The sequence below is a fragment of the Pan paniscus genome, chromosome 2, assembly GCF_029289425.2.
Source record: "Pan paniscus chromosome 2, NHGRI_mPanPan1-v2.0_pri, whole genome shotgun sequence".
NCBI classification, from domain to species: Eukaryota; Metazoa; Chordata; class Mammalia; order Primates; family Hominidae; genus Pan; species Pan paniscus.
Genome location: NC_085926.1, coordinates 55054354 through 55072649, shown reverse-complemented (window position 1 = coordinate 55072649; position 18296 = coordinate 55054354). Strand labels below are relative to the sequence as shown.

Sequence of the window (18296 nt, the reverse complement as noted above, 5' to 3'; positions counted from 1 at the left end):
TGTAATATAGTATTTCCAATATCCATAGGACTGACATTATTCTAGTGTACACATCTGTAATGTTGCAAGGATGTTCCTAACTCATCATATTATGAGAGCTTCAAAAATTGGCAGCAGCGATATTCTAAATTAGGAGACTGACAGATTAGGCCTCACATATCAAATCTTTCCTGCTGCTTCTTTTGTATAGCTCGCAGTATAACAGTGGTGTTTACATTTTTGAACGCTTGCAAAAAAAAACCTCAAAGGAGTAATATTTTTGTCATATAAAATATAAGAAATTTGAATTTCAGTGTCCTTAATGTCCTTAAATATAGTTTTACTAGAACATAGCTGCTTTGGAGCTGTAATGGCAGAGTTAAACAGCTGCATCAGAGACAATAAGGCCCACCGAGTCTAAGCCAATTACTCTGGCTCTTTAAGAAAAATGTTTGCTGATCCCTGGTTTAAACAACACTACATTGCCTGTAATGTGCCTATGAGTGGAAAGTATTGTATTTTGAAAGTAGTAAAAATGAAGCCATCATGTCGTATTACCATATGCTGTTTCTAATCATAGGCAACAGAAGTATCGCTATAATCTACTATTGTATGTTGCCTTTACAGTGTCCGAATGCTGCTAAATTATAATATCCTAAACTAGAAAGTATTGCTATCTCAACTTACTACCTAGAAGAGGGAACCGGTGTCTGATATAGGACGGGACTATGGTATCCAGCTGCATATTGTTACGGTTAAGGGTAAAAAGTGTGGAGTAAGGCCTTGTTTCTTACTGGCCCTAGTAACTTTGGGTAACTTGCTTGTTGAGACTTAGTGCATCATTTGGTGGTCCCAAGATTTACATGAAATGTTGTAAAGGGCTCTGTGTGGTACCTTGTAAACAGAAGGTTTTGATAAATAATATCGTGTGGGTGGTTTATTCATTCAGCAAATGCTTTCTGGGTGTCACTGAAGTTGGGGAGTTACTCCAAGCATTGAGGATACAACAGTCAACACAGATGAGTCCCTGCCACATAGGATATGAGGAGGGGACTCTGGCAGTAAATGAGAAAATGACAAATTCTAGTGAGTACCATGGTGTGAATGAAACAGTAGGTAGTGAGAGAGCATTCCTGGGTGTTCGGTGGAAAACTGCTGAGGCCTGGATGACAAGGAGGCCACCACCTGAATAGTTTAAGATACAATGTAGCTAGATTGCTATTTTATTGAATCTGTAGTTTACTCTCTTACACTATGGAAGAGATTCCCAGCATTGGTACAGTCAACCTCCATAATTTAGATGCCAATAGGGATCCCGAAGGTTAATGGCATCTATTAAATTGTAAAGACAAAATCCCTAATAATCCTTAAGGATTAGAATAGGGTTCCTCAACTTTGGCACTGTTGAAACATTTGGTCAAACAATTCTTTGTTGTCGGGGGCTGTCCTGGGCTTTGTAGGATGTTAGCAGCATCCCTGGTCTCTATCCACTAGATGCCAGTAGCACTGCCCCTTCCCCCACAATGTATCTTCTGCCACTGCCAAATGACCCCCCTGGGGCAAAGTTGTCTAGGTCTGTAACACTGGATTAAGGGAAACGATGCCTGCAAAGCCCCCAGTAGGAACTTTGGTCACTACCAGCTGCATGTGTGTGACGAAGTCCTATTAGTAGAAATGCCCCCAGCTGACTCTCCAGCAAATATGTGCCAATTAGAGACATCTTTGCAAAGCTTCCAAATTGCAGACACTGCAAATGGCCCTCAGGGGTCTGTTAAATTATTATGACCTCTGATATTGATAATAAAGCTGTGCTCTTTCTGCCTGTAATTTTAATATTTTACTAAACTATAGAGTCTCCTATAACAAGAGCTATATTATTATCCTCTACAGTGCTGTACTGTTCATAATTTAAATAATAATGTACATTTCCTCATCCTAAATTACTTCACACATTAAATAGTAGTTTTTACCAACACCATTACAATCCTATTTTAGTGTGCTACATTATTCTAATTCTGTGTTCCCTTCAATACTGCTCATAAAAGGACGGCACATGGAGCTGGCCAGTCTTTAATTTTAGGACACATGGAGGTATCATTGCATTGTCTTGTCTATGCTGCATTTTAGTATTCTACCCTCAATAAATATTGCAATTGTTCTATTATAATTTTATGAATTTTACCTAGTATATACATACAATGAATTTTATAATTATACAAGTATATACATGCATATATGAAATAGTTCTATATTTTAGGAGGAACGTTGCTACACTATGATTAGCTATAGATGCCTTCTGAATCTGTTAAAAATTATATTGAATGTCACAGCCTATAACTTTAGTAACTAATTGTGCTATATAATGCTCTATTAAACTATATCACATTAATTAGTCATAAACTGTACATTTTAGTAAAAAGTTCTCTGATAAGTTACCTTTGGATATGTTTGGTATCAATCATATTAATATTGCATACAGAAATCTCCTACTGCAAATTTTAGAAAGACAACATACTCTAGAATATCCTAAAGAGAGGGAAGAAACTGAAATATTTGTTGGGGACAGTGGGATAGAAGTCGACTCAGGAAAGAATATGTCAGGTTGCTTACTGGTCTGCCCAGGTATGCTAGGCAGCCCAGATGTGCTCAGCAGCTCAGGTAGCCATAGAATGTTATGTGACTTGTGTATTCTAAGTGAGACATGGGGATAAATGAAGACAGGGGAGGGCTGCTGGGCAGCAGACAGTGGCCTGGAAGTGGGAGGACAGGAATAGCAGCCGCACTCAGGGAGGTGAGTTGGCAGGCTGGTATTAGAGAGCAGGGAGTGGAGGCCAAGCAGTTTGGAGAGATGGCAATAAGATCAGTGGGTAGGAGACGCGGAGATGTTGTAGTACAAAGTTATTGGCAATTCATTCATCCATTCGAAGTACTTGATTGGCTGAGTGCCCTGACTCAGAAGCAAAATTGCCTGGCTTCTAATCCCAACTCTGCTCTTTTCCAACCATGTGACCTTTGGGAGCATGACTTTTCCCCTTGTGCCTCCATTTCTCCATGTGTATAATGATGATCAGAATCACACCTACTTCCTAGGTGTGCTGTGAAAATCCCACGAGTTAAACAAGGAAGTCACTTCAAATAACACCAGGCAGAGAGAGTCAGACCACAGTAAACAGTAGGTGCTAGCTTTGTCACTGTTATTGGTGGTTTTAGTTGTATTATAGGCCAGGCACTGTTCTGGGAGCTGGAGATGAAGTCACGAACGATAGAGGAGTCCTTGACCTATGGAGCTGGAATACAGTAGGTGAAACTGAAAATAAAATGATTCCAGATACTGATGTAAAGGAAAAGTAAAACCAGAGGAGTGGGACTGGGGGAGAAGAGCAGCTGTACCAGGGGTCTCTGAGGAAGGAATCTTTGAAGGGAGCGTGGATGTTGGGAAGGGGCAGCCACATGAAGACCAGGGTCTAGAGCCCTCCAAGCAGAGGGCACATGAAAAACAAAAGCCCTGAGTGGGCACCAGGCCTGGCATTTTCAAAGGCTTGGAGGCAGAGCCATGGAGCACAGCGGGTCTGCGGCAGAGCAGCACAGGATGGTGTGGGAAAGGGAGGCAGAGTCTAGCCGAGTCCCTGTAGGTCCCACAGCTCAGCGGATGCCAACCTGGCTTCATATTAACATCACCTGGGGAGTTTTAACAAAAACTAAAATGCCTGGGTTCTGCCCCAGAGTTTTTGTTTGTTTGTTTGAGATGGTGTCTCGCTCTGTCGCCCAGGCTGGAGTGCAGTGGCGCGATCTTGGCTCACTGCAACCTCCTCCTTCCGGGTTCAAGCGATTCTCCTGCCTCAGCCTTCCGAGTAGCTGGGATTACAGGCACCTGCCACCATGCCCGGCTAATTTTTGTATTTTTAGTAGAGACAGGGTTTCATCATGTTGGCCAGGCTAGTCTCCAACTCCTGATCTCAGGTGATCTGCCCACCTTAGCCTCCCAAAGTGCTGGGATTACAGGCATAAGCCACCATGGCCGGCCTGCCCCAGAGATTTTTTGAAAGGTCCCTGAGTGATTCGAACACACAGAAGACTCAGAGAACCCCTGCTGTGGACTACAGTAAGGGATGTGTATGTTGTTTTAATTGTACTGGGCAAGGCTAGGATCAGATATTTGTTTCCGAAAAACTGCTCTGGTTGTTGTGTGGAGAACGGACTGTGGAGTGGGACTGGGTGGTCGCTGACAGTGGAAGAGAGGAGACTAATGAGGACATAGGTCTTCAGAGACCAGGGACGGGGGTGGTGACTGGGAAGAGGATGGCAGCTGTGAGGGGCTGGGAAAAGTGATGGTCAGGTTTGGTGTTTGAAGGGCACAGCTCGTGAGACTTGCTGCAAGGTGGGTTGCAGGGGAAAGCGCAAATCGGGTGGCCCCAAGGTTTGGGGTTGGAGTTGCGTCAGTGGGAAGAAAAAAGTTTAACGGAGGGGGATCATGAGTTGTGCTTAGGACACATTAAGTTGGAGAAAATTATTCAATTTCAAAGTAGACAAACAGAGGGTCCAGTTGCTTGGAGCTGTTGTGAGAACAGCGAATCAGAGGTGCCTGGTGGGTCAGTTACATGAATGTAATCGTGACAAGGGCATGAGGTGCAGTGTGACTCAAGGATGCTATATTTATGCCATAAACAGTTTAACAAAAATGACTCCATCGTTTAGAATGAGACTGGGAGTGGAATTATACGTAATTATATTACATGTATTTTGCATCATTTGCATTAAATTATGGGCATTATAACATAATATGCTTGACTTATTGTTGCCAGTTTTTAAGAACTGTAATGGAGAATCATAGGTTATGTCATGTTATTTTTGTTAAAAATTAACTAAAATATGATTTCTCTCTTATAAATCATCTAACTTGCTCTCTTTTAAAATCACCTAAATTTTCCTATAAATCACCTAGATCTGTGATAAATTCATCTTTCTCAGTATTAAGCTCAATTTTCCTCTGGTCATCACCTTAGGTATAAATAGAATGTCTTTATACTTGTAACTTCATGGGTTTAGAGTCTTATCAATCATTCCAGCTTAATAAATTGTGGCTCCTTATCTGATATCAATATGTCAGTGTAAATGTAATATATCTTTATATTTTTATGAGCAACAAATGAATTTATTCATTTACCAAGTGCACAGAGTGAGTAATATCAATTGTCACAATTCTATAGCTCCATGGCTTTTGAAAGTTTGGCAAGTTTGCCTGTTACAGTAGTTACAGTATTGTGATGTTGAGAACAAACAAACAGCACTGGAGGCATAGTAATTTAATTTTAAAAGAAGTTAGTTATAACAATGTAGTGGAATCATTTTAGTATAAAGCAGTACAGTGACATCAGTTTTCCTAAAATATCAAGAGGATAATGTGCCCCTTTTGAAAAGAGTTTAAGTAGGATTCTCTGGATAACTTTTAGATGTCGTCTGTCCTATAAAGTAAGGCATTCTCTACTCCGCCTAGGCATGGAAATTTCACTTTATTTAGTAACCATGATCCAGTGAAATCTGTTTTCTTTGGGTCAAGAGCCAGTGTTTAGAAATGCTTACATGTCTGGGTAGTTTCATCTCATAATACTTGAGATCTAATTTCATATCTTGTTTATGGGGAAAGCCAGAAGCCAAATTTGTAATCAATCATTGTTCTTTTCCTCCTTCAAGTCAAGTCTCCTCAGACCGAATTCCTAGGATTTATGACTTCTTTATTTCTATTCCCAAATAATTCACCACTTGAATATGATGAAAGCTTGTGTTTGCATCCAAATTATGATTTTCATTGAAGTTTAGTTCAACAAAATTCACGGTTCTATGTAATAAACTCTTCCCATGTAGATGATATTTTGATATACGTCTATAAATATTTTTATAACTGAGAGTGAAGCATCACGTCTATAAATATTTTTATAACTGAGAGTGAAGCATCTAAACAAACAGTTGTTAAATATGTGCCTAGAATCTGCTTTAGAACAAAGGCTCTGCCAACAGCCATCATTTCCTGGTTTCTGGAATGGGGACCTTTTCCCCCATGCATTGTTTTCAGTTGGTATTCTTAGCAATAAAGTGATGATAAAATCCAAACACGGAGATTATGATTTTAATATACTTTATTTAAAAAGTACATAGTTTTAAATTGGTTTCAATAGGTTTCAAGCAGAAGGGACACTGCCTACCACTTGCGGTCCCATTTCTGATGAAGGGTGATGATTATCATGTGGCAAACTCACATTTGCATGACTGGCAAAGTAAAAAGATAACTTTTTGTCAACATATCTTTAAGAGTTTATATCACGCACAGTTTAAAATCATGATGAGATGCTGATGGTTGGACTATATTCATGTCTCGTATGTTGCACCATATTTTGGTTCACAGTTTATCCATGATTTAGCATGCCAAGAGAACATCTCAGTCAGTGTCACCTTGAGAAGAGCATCAAAAGCAGAGGGAGCAGAAGGAGGACTGTCTGGGCTTGGAGACTCGGCGCACCCCCACACTCCCTTGCATTCTCCTATGGGGAAAGGCAGGGGTTGGTTAGACGGAAATAGACTCCAGGACACCTTCAACTTTCCAACCATGTGGATTCCCCAGACCTCTCTCCCCTCTCTAATGAAAGAACGAAGTCTTCTGGGACCTAGGTGATGGTGCAGATTCAGTTTACTGAAAGGGATTATTTTCTCACGAGTAAACTTTTCAGCTGTAGTTCTTGGACCACTGTGAGACTCTCATGGTGATTCTGATGGGAAAAGGAAACAGGAACAGTTCTCAGACTTACCTCAGGATGGAAGCCATGACAAGATTCTGGGCGCCTTCTGATCTTCTGGGCCTTTAGACGTTCACACTTAAGGGATTCATTATGTTGACTGTAGTTAAGGCATGTTTCCAAGGATTGCTTTTTTCTACTCTGCATTTCAGAGGTCAAAATTTGGCAATGACAACTCTCTTAACTACTCTCTCTCTCCAACAGTGGAAAGGATGTAATTTTCCTTCTCTAATATTTCTCCCCCAGGTTTCCCTACCACTCATACCCCTTACTGGTTTCCGTGGTAGTGAGTGGACCTGCACACAAAAGGATATACCTGATTTCAATGGGTGCCATGGTGATGGGGGCCACAGATTCACAGAGGCAGCTGCTGTCCACCACCACCATGAACAGGTTGCTGCTTGGGATTTGCTGGATGACAAAGGACCTGTTGGAACAAGAGGTAGCGAGACAGTCATTTACCATCCATCAATTAAAGAGCCATGAGGAAGACCTCTCCTGGGTGGCAGTAACTACCATATTTTGTAAAGCAAATTTTGGAGACTGTTTTACTACTAATGTTACCTTTCTCCATGAGGCGCTTCACTAGGAAAACAATAGCTATGATGACATGCGGCTCATACAACTCACCTTGGAAAGACTGAAATGCTGTATGTACAAAACACAAGAGTCAGAGTTGGCTGAATCACCTGTTCCCAAGGTTTAAGAGGTTAGACTTTCAAAGCCTAATTTCCTTCTCCCAGAGCCTAAACATTACCCCAAGTTACATTTGATGTTCCTCTAAGTGGCGTTTTCTCTCCTCCTTCCCTCAACGATAGACTGAAACTATGTCATACCAATGGCAAAAGAGATAGTGAACTTCTTTTAGAGCCTTCCTTATACTGCTTTGCACAATGTCTGCCCAGTATACAGGAACAGTGTTTTGAATGAGATTAATGCTAGTCATTTATGAGGTCCCACACTTCCCAGAGCCCAAGTTCTGTAAGAAAGAACCAAGGCTGTATATCTGCTCTGACCTTCTGCTCCATCAGGATAGTTAGTCCAACTTAAACAAGCTTGGCAGTGCCTCCTTCTCACATTGCCCAACATGGTGAAGTGACAAAGAAAGACACTATAAAATAATCCTTTAACACAAAACACTACTGACTCTTTGGAGGAACAAATGAGGGATCAAAATCTCATATTCTTCCAGAACCAGATTAGCTAAATATTTAACTCCAGGGTTAGAACCCCTATCACATAATATTTCATTAAATTCAGTTTAATAGATTTTAACAAATGGAAATTAACAAAATTGTCAGTTTCTCCAAAGTTTTATCTTCATTTGCCTTTCTCGCAATAAATTTGTTCCATTCTTTTGAGTATATCACCATGGTGAACTAAAATCATGCAATGAAGAAAAGTTCTTCTGCTTTATGGGACGTTATAAAGAAGGGAAAGGAACTCCCCCTTTTTTAACCTGTTGCCACCTCATATGTTGAATGATCCATGAATGCCTCTCAGAGAAAATCATGCAATAAAGAAAAGTTCTTCTGCTTTATGGGACGTTATAAAGAAGGGAAAGGAACTCCCCCTTTTTTAACCTGTTGCCACCTCATATGTTGAATGATCCATGAATGCCTCTCAGAGAGACTGAAACACAATTGGTTTCTTTTCTATAAATGCCCAATGCCCATCTAATATTCCACAGTTATGTTCATACCCCACAGTTATGTTCACAGGGCTTGCCACTGTGCAAAGATGTTTCCTCAATGCCTTAACCACTATCCACACTGGGACACCTACTCTCTGCTCTTCCTACTCTTGTCTAGAACTATATCTGGCCTCAGAAAAATATTCAATCTTGCTGTTTTGCTAATTAATTTCATCTATATCTGTCTATATCTTCTTTACCTTCCCTCTTTAACACTAGACTCTTTCTTGCCTATGCAAGAATGTTACTCCAGCAGTTGGCCTCTTCTGAATGGATTTTGCCCATCAACATAAATATATTCTACCTGAGATAGCTCTCATCAGAGAACCAACAATTTCCACCTTTGAGGCGGCAGGTTAACAGAGTCTCAAAGACAAGTACAAAACCAAGATCACAAAACACTCTGAAGAACAAATGGCTGACTAGAAGATTAAGCCAAGTGTGTCTGCCAGATGAACAATAAAGGAGAAGAGGTGAAAATATGACATAAAAGATCCAAAGGAGAAAATATTTTTTGCACCGAAAAAACAAATCCAATTCTTTTCAATGAGTGAGCCCACTGAAACATGAGTAAAAAACTTCCTATCATCAATCATCAAAGATACAGACCAATCCTAAAAGCTTCCCTAGAAACAAATTACTTAGAATGAGAATAAAACCAGTTTCTCAATGGGAGTACTGAAGATGAAGAAACAGAGTAATATATTTAAAGAAGTTTTGAGGAAAAAAGAGAGTCAAAGGTATGCCAGTGTCCAGAGAAAAATAGATTCTAAATCTCTGTAGACATTTATAGAAAATTATATTTTCAAATTAGGAATAATCATTGAAAAATATTTAAAAGTATTTAAAACCTGATCAATATGGATAGCATGAGAAATTAAACACCCCCTACAGACACATGACTGCCAGTATAAGCCTAAAATTATTACCAATCACAATAACTGTGAGGTTGTTAGATTCACATATTAAAAGGCAAAGACTCTTAAATTGGGTTTATAAACATTATGCTGTTTGCCACAAACACTCCTAAAACAGAATGACATAGGAGAAGGGGAAAATATACCAAAAATATGCTAACAAAAAAAGAAACAGGTTCAGGTTTAGCAGTAATATACAGATATTCAGAGTAAAATAAATATCATTAAAATATAATAAATAAAAGAGTTCATACCAAAAAGTATTATAATCCACTAACAAGATAAAATATGATTCTTTAGTCACATAATGATCACAGTATACAAACTGAAAGAAATAACAAAAGGGATTTCTGAAAGCATGATCTGTTAAAAATATGGACCCAAAACTCTTCAGATATAAACAACACAGAATATAAATTATTTTCAAACACAGGGAACTGCAACACATTCCAAAGAACCTATAGTACTGATTACACATTCTTCTTTTATGGTAGACTACAATTAGAAATGAATACCAAAAAGATATAAACAAACAGTGAAAATTAAAAGTTAAAAAACACCTTTCATCAATCCTTGAGATTTGATAATAGCCCAGATTCACATTTGTGCGGTAGAACCTTAGACATTTTCATCAGAAAAAATAAATAAAGGTCGCAAATATTTGACTCAGTTTTCAAATCAAGAAGCTGGAAAAATAAGAAGATAAACCTGCACCTGTGCCCTATACATTGTCTTCCCCCTTGTCCAGTGGACTGAGTATTAATGTCCCTCTGCAAAGCCTATCTTTCAGGCTTCTTCAAGGATGTGACTGGTGGAAAAGAAGAGATAGGTGACCGCTGCACAAATGGTTCCCCTCATCTACTAGCCCTTCCTGGAGGTTGGCAAACATGCTGTCACATCTCCCAGCTCAGGAAAAACAAATCTGTCTCTTAACCCTCCCTCCTGCAACCACCCCATTTCTCTGTTTTTCCTTATAACACAACTCCTAAAAATAATTATCTATAATCCTTCTCTCTCTCCCTCCAACTCTCTCTCTTCACACATCTCCCTCCTTCAGAAATTGTATTCCAACAAGGCTGTAGTCCTCATCACTCCAACTGAATCAGTTATTGCCAAGGACACCAATGACTTCACCACTTTCCTTCTGTCTCTTCTTCCTTGCTTGTTTACTGTCTGCCCCTCATAAAAGACTGTAGTTTCCAAGGCAACAAGGCTGCATCTGACTGCCTGAGGTTATCAGTTATCTCTAGCACCTAGGGTTGTGCCTGGGATAGAGCAACTTCTCAGTAAGTATTTGTTGAGTCAATGACAGAACTTGAAATGATAAAGGCAGAAGAATAAAATAAAAATTAAACTGTGCAGATAACCAACAGAATCAAACTCTGGTTTAAAAGCTTACTGACATAAATTAACTTTGGCACTCATGATCAAGAAATTAAGTCACAAAGTATCATTATAACCTGTAAGATACGGGAGCATTTTCAACATTTTTTGGTGACTATTATGTATAGCCTTGTAAACAATCTGAGAACTTAAGAGAAAACACACCTTTGGGGATAAAGCATAAATTATCTACATTTGGCCAAGCTATAAAAATCATGAGCAGACCAATTGCCATGAACAAAACTGAAATGCTCATTGAGAATCTACCCCCAGGTGAATTCTACCCAATCAATCACCCAAAGAACAGATATTGCTGTGTTCATAGAAAACCCACATGAACCCACTGACCAACTATTAGAACTAATAAAAGAACTCAGCAAGCTGGCTAGTTACATAAGCAGCATATAAAACCACAGCCTGACACTGGCAATAACCAATGAAAAATATTTGTGAAATAAAGAACCATTGATAGTATCAATAATCAGTATAAAAGGCCCAAGAATAAATCTAGTAAAACATATGCCTTAATGAAGAAAATGATGCAAATTTACTGAGGAACATAAAAATACTAGCTAAAAATTGGAGGGAAGTACAATGGTGGTGGAAAGGAACACTCATATTTTAAATATGTCATTTCTCTCTTAATTAACTTTTTAATTCAAAGCAATTTCAATAAAAATAGGATATTTTATGGAATTTGAGAACATGATTCTAGGATTCTTTCAGAAGAGTAAATATAGAGAATAGTCTGGACAATCACAAAAAATTGGGTTTTAAAAAAAAGGGAAGGGCAGTTGCTTGCCATATCCGGTATCGAAACTCGTGAGACAATTCATAGAAGAGGAAACACAGATGAGTAACAAATACGTAAAAGCGGGTTCAATCTCACTAAAAATTAGAGAAGTATAAGTGAAAATAATGATTTGACTAGGACATGGGTAAAAATTTAAGTCTATGATAATATCAAATAATGGAGAAAGTCTGAAGATATGAATACTCTTCTATACCACAGGTGGGAAAGTGAAATTTATAGCTACTATGAGGACAATTTGTTATTATTATAGTGGAAATCTTTTACACCCTATTTCTCTGTAGTTTTACTTCTCAGTAAAATAAACTCATGTTCAGAACCCAAGAAGTCATGTACAAAGATGCTCTTGGTAGCAATGTTCGCTGTAAGAAAGAAATAGCAAAAACCCCACCTAAATGTCCAACAATGGGGCAATGATTGAATAAGCAAGAATATGTCCACTCGGTGGTCTTCTTGGCACCAAGTGACAGGGTAAAGAGGATCTCTATTTACTATCATGAAAGGAGACCCAAGACGTTGAGTGGGAAAATAATGTTGTAAAACTATACGTAAAGTACCAGTATTTAAGAATATTTAGGACTATTTAAGAATATTTAATTCTGCTACAGAGAAACAAGAAAAATAAATGAGATGGATAAAACTTATAAGATGTATTAGGTATAGACAGCATTTAAGTGACCCATGACTCATGTTAGACCAGAGTAAATGGACTCAATAAGTAGAGCGTATGCAAGTTGAACAGAAATAGTAAAGGAAGAACATATGAAGTGTCTTCCTATAGAGAAGAAGGAAGGGAAGAACCACGTAAAATTAAATGCGCTCAATTCTTAAGGCACAGACCTTGTTGTCTCTAGGTTGATAGCTCTCTCCTGGCTCATCCTTAAATTAACTCACTGGCAACATCCATTCTCTGCCTGAGACACACAGATAAATGTGTGGCTGCTCAGGAGGTTACAGGCAAGCTACACACTTGCCCTTGCACCTCTCCAATAAGGCAAGTGTGTGTTGGCTGCAGGCACCTTCTGCCTACTGAGGCCCTGTTCCAGACTGAGGACCCTCAAGTGTGGTCCTCCTTGCTACACCATCAGTGGGAGACAGAGCAGGAGAGGGTGGAGACAAGGGAAGGGAAAGGAAGGGAAGATGGGAGAGAGAAGAGGGGAATAGAGGAACAGTGCATAACACAGGTTACAGGGGGGGAGATCCTCCATCCTCTTTCCCCTTGCTTCTAGCCATATGCTTTAAATGAATTCAATCAATCAGCCAAGTGATTTGAGCATCTTAATTTCTTGGTAAGCCTTTTTGTTTTGTAACCTCTAGGATTACTTGCCTGGTAAGTAGTTGGCATTTATACATAAAGTGAGTACAAAAAAAAGACACATTTCTATAAATTCTTTATATGTCTATCTATCGCTCTGTCTTTATGTATGTATGTATGTATGTATGTATGTATGTATGTATGTATGTATCTAATGCATGGATGTATAAATAAAGGTCAGGAAGGTTACACACCACACCAGCAACAGTGGTTACCTCTGAAGAAAGGACTGTGACAGGGAGTAACTGTCAAGGGACACTTGAACTCCATCTGTAACCCTGAAGTTCTCTACAAGGAGAATGTATTAATGTCTTCTTAAAACAAGTATAAAGTGAACTGTGAGGGTCAAGCCCATTTTACAAAAGAGAAAACTGAAACTCAACGAGGATAAGTAAACTCTTACCACAGCTATATGAATAAGATAAAATTATGCCCATTTTACAGATAGGGAAACAAAAAACTAAGTACCTAGAGTAACCGGGGCAGAGCAGAGGTTCAAACCCAAAGTTGCAGCCCTCCGGAGTCCAGGCTAGTGTGGTTCTTTTGCCACAGGCAGCAGACTGTCTGTCTCGTGCTGGAACGATTAGAGCTCAAACTCCTTGAGGACAGACCCAGAGTGATCACTCAGTGCAGATGCTTCATGACAGCAAATGCAAGATGTCATTGTTTTCAAAGTCCCACAGCCAACTTTCCTTCTTTCTTTCCCAAATCCTAGGAGTTGAAAAGCCCTGAAAGCAGCTACACTGAGAGGAGAAAAGCCCCCCCCTACAAAAGATTGCCAGCGGAAAGATTAACTACTTTTCCATATTTTAAAGACTTACTGTCTGCTTATTAACATGGTGCTTCGGAGGGGCCTGGGCAATGTTAGCTGTACATTTATGTGTACAATGTGTATTTATGGCCCAGGGTGCAGGGTTGAACTTCATAAAACACACCTCCATCCAGCTGGGCCCAGCAGCCAGGCTGACATCATAGTCAGAGGGGCTGTGGCCTGGTGGGTTTGCCTGGGGGCCAAAAAAGGCGAGGAGGGAAATGCCTCAGCAGAGAATCACAGCGGTTGTTTCTAAGCAGGGATAGGTCAAAATGCGTGAAATAAATTAGGTCCTCGAGGGAAAGGGAGTTGGGAGAGGGAAGCAATTTTGATGTGTCCATTGCCAGAACTGAAATAATCCAGTCCTCCCTTTCCCACTCACTACAGACAGAGAAAGAACTGGAGGGAAAAAGATGATGCGATTTCAAGACAGCCTCCCCTGACAAGACAGAGTATTTGCCGCACACTATCTTCCGAGAGGGGCTTTCCTGAGCAAATGATGAAAGCGATCACCATGCCTCCCTCATACTCCCTCCAAACAAGCACGCGGGATGGGGAGGAACGCAGGGATAAGATCCCCCGAGGACCACAGGATTGCACATGTGGAGAGCTTGTTTGGCTTGCCTTTCATTAAATGGGTACAAAACTGTAGCTTGAAAAATATTTGGTCAGGATAGAATCTTAAAACGTTTTGACCCTAGACTGAGGTATTTCACCCTTTATAGATTTTTACCCTTTATATAGATTCTCCAGATTTTATCCAAAGATAAAATGAAAGCCAATGAGTCGGTCCCAGGGAGCTACTGAATTTGGCACTGGCCCTGTTCACAGTGTCCTGTTCCCCGGCTGGATGGGGCACGTGACTGTGGCTCTCCACCAGGATCCTGTTCTCCTTGGAGGTGGAAAGTGGCCCTATCCCCCACCTGCCCTGCCCCAGCAAGCACCAGGTTTCCCTACATGGACCTGGGCCCATAAGTTGAGAGCAAACATTTGGTGACTGTTTAAATTCAAAGGAAAACTTAATTATTTTGTATGTGTTCTAGCATAACTGGATAGCCATCTTATGAGACAGTAGGAGGGAGGTGGACAGGAAGAGAAATACACAAATATTTTCTCCTTATGATTATTGATGCAATGATCTCAAATGAAATGTAGTAACTAAACTTCAGCAGGACATTGAAAAAGCAACATAGCATGCCGCAGTGAGGATTGGCCTAGAAATGCAAGTGAACAAGATTATTGAGTGGTCCCAGCTTAATGAAAATAGAAACATGAAACAATTTTTTTTTCTTTCGTTTCCTTCCTTTCCTTCCCTTTCCTTCCTTTCCTTCCCTTCCTTCCCTTCCCTCCCCTCTCCTCTCCTTCCCTCCCCTCCCCTCTCCTTCCCTCTCCCTCCTCTCTCTCCTTTCTTTCGACATGGTCTTGCTCTGTCGTCCAGGCTGGAGTGCAGTGGTGCAATCGTAGCTCACTGCAGCCTTGAATTCCTGGGCTCAAGCAATCCTTCCCACTCAGTCTCCCAAGGAGCTGGGACCACAGGAGCATGACCCATGCCTAAGGGTAAAAGTATCTGTTGGAGGGAAATACCTCTTTGCATGAATACTGACATTCTTGTTAGGTAGGCCCTGACCAGTGTTCACATGGCAGACAAAAGGCAGGCCCGTTTTCTAACCCAAATAAGCTTGGAGTGGGAGTATGGGGTTGGGGCAGGATTTCCAACTTTAAATTAGTGCCAGCCAACTCTAGAACTTGTGGTGCATGGTGTCACTTTGTCCTCCCCTAAATCTGGGACGACAAAAAATCCCCACTTGACATCCAGTTCACATCCCAGAAAATCTGTTCATGTAAGACACCCTATACAGCATTGGAAAACAGTCAGTGCTGTGGGATCTGTTCAGTAGGTGCCTAAAAGACACTGGACAGAAATCCCATCCCTGAAAAAAATCCTTAAAAGAACAGAAGTGGGCACCCCTTTGTGAATCAAATTTAGCATCATGCTTAGGATAAAACACTCAGAGCAGGCTAATTAGAGTCAGAAGAAGGCAAGGAGGCTCACTCTCCTCTGTTATTTATCCTTGTTCTAAAAGTACCAGCCTATGCAATTAAATCAGAGAAAAGACAGATGATTCTCTGTTGGAACGAAGGAAGTGTTCTCAGGTCCCTAAAGCTTGCCCCTGCCCCCATCCCCATAATAATTTCCTCCGTTTCCCTATATATCTTAATGGTGTTACCCTCTATGCAGTCACACAGCCAGAGATCTCCAATGAACTCTGAACATCTTCCTCCCTGAACATTGCCATGCTCTGGTTTGACTATGTCCTTAATGCCTCTCAAATCCATCCTCCCATCTCCATCCTGCAGGGCCAGCTTTATGGGTGTGACCAGTGTAGTTGCAGAGGGGCCTACTCTCAGAAGGGCTGGTCACTTGGAGTTCAGTGTTCTCCGCAGGCATGGCTGTCTTAAAATTCTTAACTTTGTCTTTGAATTTGTGTTTTATAAGTGAAGTCCAGAGGCCAATGGGGCATGCACAGGAGTGGAGAGAGGAGGGCTGTGAGGAGGGGGTGGTTGAGGCTTGCCTCATGTACAGTGGCACTCGCCTCCATCTCCCCAGGGTGTTCCCAGCTACCTATTCCCCTCCTGCACTCAGCCCAGCAACTAGAGCCCTGCCCCCCACCTCACCGGCACCTGGCTGGGCCTGGGCCAGGCAAGCAGAGGGTCAAGGCTTGGGAGTGACTGGCAGTGCCACAGCATGTTCAGTGGGTGACTTAGCAGGGGCAAACCTCCCGCCCACCCTGATCCAGGTACTAAGTATTTGGTATTTGATGCAAAGATTGAAATCCCTTGTAGACTGGCTGTGCCCCATGAGTAGGGACAGCAAGCCCCTGGCAAGGGGAGATTCAGTCCCCTCCTCCAGCCAGGACACAGCACCTCGGTCCTGTGGCTAGTGGGAGGGAGAAGCCCTGCGGCTGCTGAGCTGCGTACCCCACCAGGTAACTGGGCAGGGCTCCTTAAGCACTGGGCCAATGTGCAGCCCTGTGTCTGAAGGAGCACAATATTAAAATGGCAAATAAAAAAATCATGAACAGTCAAGAGAGACCACAGAAAGAAGGAAAAAGTTTTACCTTTTAGTACCTTTAAGAATACATTTTTCTTGCTTTTTAAACAAGCAGCCCACAATTTTATTTTGCACTAGGCCTGGCCAATTATGAAGCCAACCCTGCTAATCTGTAAAATGTTAGGCTTATCTTCCAACTGGTCTCCCTGCCATGGCCCATTCTTGAGGTGGTCCTTCCCAAGTGCAAGGCTGACACCCCCATCCCTCTTTTTACACCTTTCCACAGCCCCTGTCATCTACCTGATGGTCTGCATTGAGTGAAGCAAACAGGGCCTTTATGTTCTACCTGGCTCTCTCTCCAGCCTGACGTGTTCAACCATCCCAGCCCCAAAGCCACCTTCCTGTCCAACATCCAGGCTGCTGACCTACCCACGAGCCCCTGAGTGCACCATGCTGCTTCTCTCATAGTGCTGAGACCCAGATGGAGCTCTAATTCTTACCTTGGTTGCTCACTGGAATCACCTGAAGAGCATTTTGTTTTGTTTCATTTTGCATTTTTTTTCTACTGATGGCCATGCCTAACATAAATTATATTGGAATCCTTGCAAGAAGGACCAAGGCATCTGTTTTTTTTTTTTTTTTTTTTCTTTTAAGCTTCTGGAATGATTCCAACATCCTTCAAGGCTGAGACTGTCTGGTCTAGAGTTGTGCTTCTCAAGCTAAGTATGCTTATGGATGACCTGAGGATCTTGCTGAAATGTCAGTTTCTGTTCAGTGGGTCTAGGGTAGGGCCTATGATTCTGCCTTTCTCACCTTCTACCAGGCAATACTGATGCTGCTGGTTCGGGGACCAGCAAGCCTCTGAGTGTTGAAGCCACCTCCTCCCATACCTTTGGAGAACCCCAATTCAGTTATAAAAGACTTATTAAATGTCACTTTCTCCATTAAGCCCTCCTTCTCAAAGGGAAGTATGTCTTCCTCCATTCTCCCATGACATGTTGTAGGTACCTGTATCACCCATATAAAATCCACAGCTTTCTATATGTGTGTGGAATTAAATGCTCACAGCGACTTTGCCATCCTTGTACTGCTACACTGGAAATGACTAGGACAGACATCAGCACTCTAGGCTACATAAAGGATAGTCTGAAAACTGTAAGCTTTGGAGTGTGTAGAAAATTCTCTTTTTGTAACCCAGGAAAACAAACGGAAGAGTTACCTTCTAGGGCAGCTAAAAGTGAGATCCAATAAGAGACTTCTGTAAATGTCAGATGGGAGGCAGAGGTCAAACACATTAAGAAGCCATAAACAAAACAAATAAGAAAACAAATGGTTTCCCAGTAGGAGCTCAAATCAAAAGCCGTAAGGACAGATGCCTCCAGTTCTACAGGTTGGTGGCAGTAGGAATTGATTTAATCATCAATACGGTATAGTGAGTAGGCTAGCTACTGTCTTCCTTTCCTCCATCTTTCTCTAGGTAATCAGGCAGACAGACAGCTATTAATATTTTGTTTTGTAATTTGGGTAATTTTGTTTCCTACTAGACT

The 18296-nt window shown here is 41.1% G+C and overlaps 1 protein-coding gene across 3 annotated transcripts in view; it reads right to left on the bottom strand.

The window, feature by feature from the left end:
* Positions 1-6095: 6095 nt before the first annotated feature.
* The window catches only part of CACNA2D3 (calcium voltage-gated channel auxiliary subunit alpha2delta 3), a 951279-nt gene continuing 939078 nt past the window's right edge, over positions 6096-18296 (bottom strand). For 2 of the 3 annotated variants that reach the window (XM_003818723.8, XM_034956678.3), the window contains 3 exons: positions 7082-7194; positions 6780-6862; positions 6096-6515 (listed from right to left, as the gene is read on the bottom strand). In XM_003818723.8, coding sequence (XP_003818771.6) covers positions 6423-6515; positions 6780-6862; positions 7082-7194 — 289 coding nt within the window. In that variant the 3' untranslated portion in view covers positions 6096-6422. The remainder of the gene's footprint in view (positions 6516-6779; positions 6863-7081; positions 7195-18296) is intronic. The other variant, XR_004670571.3, reaches the window with a different exon arrangement.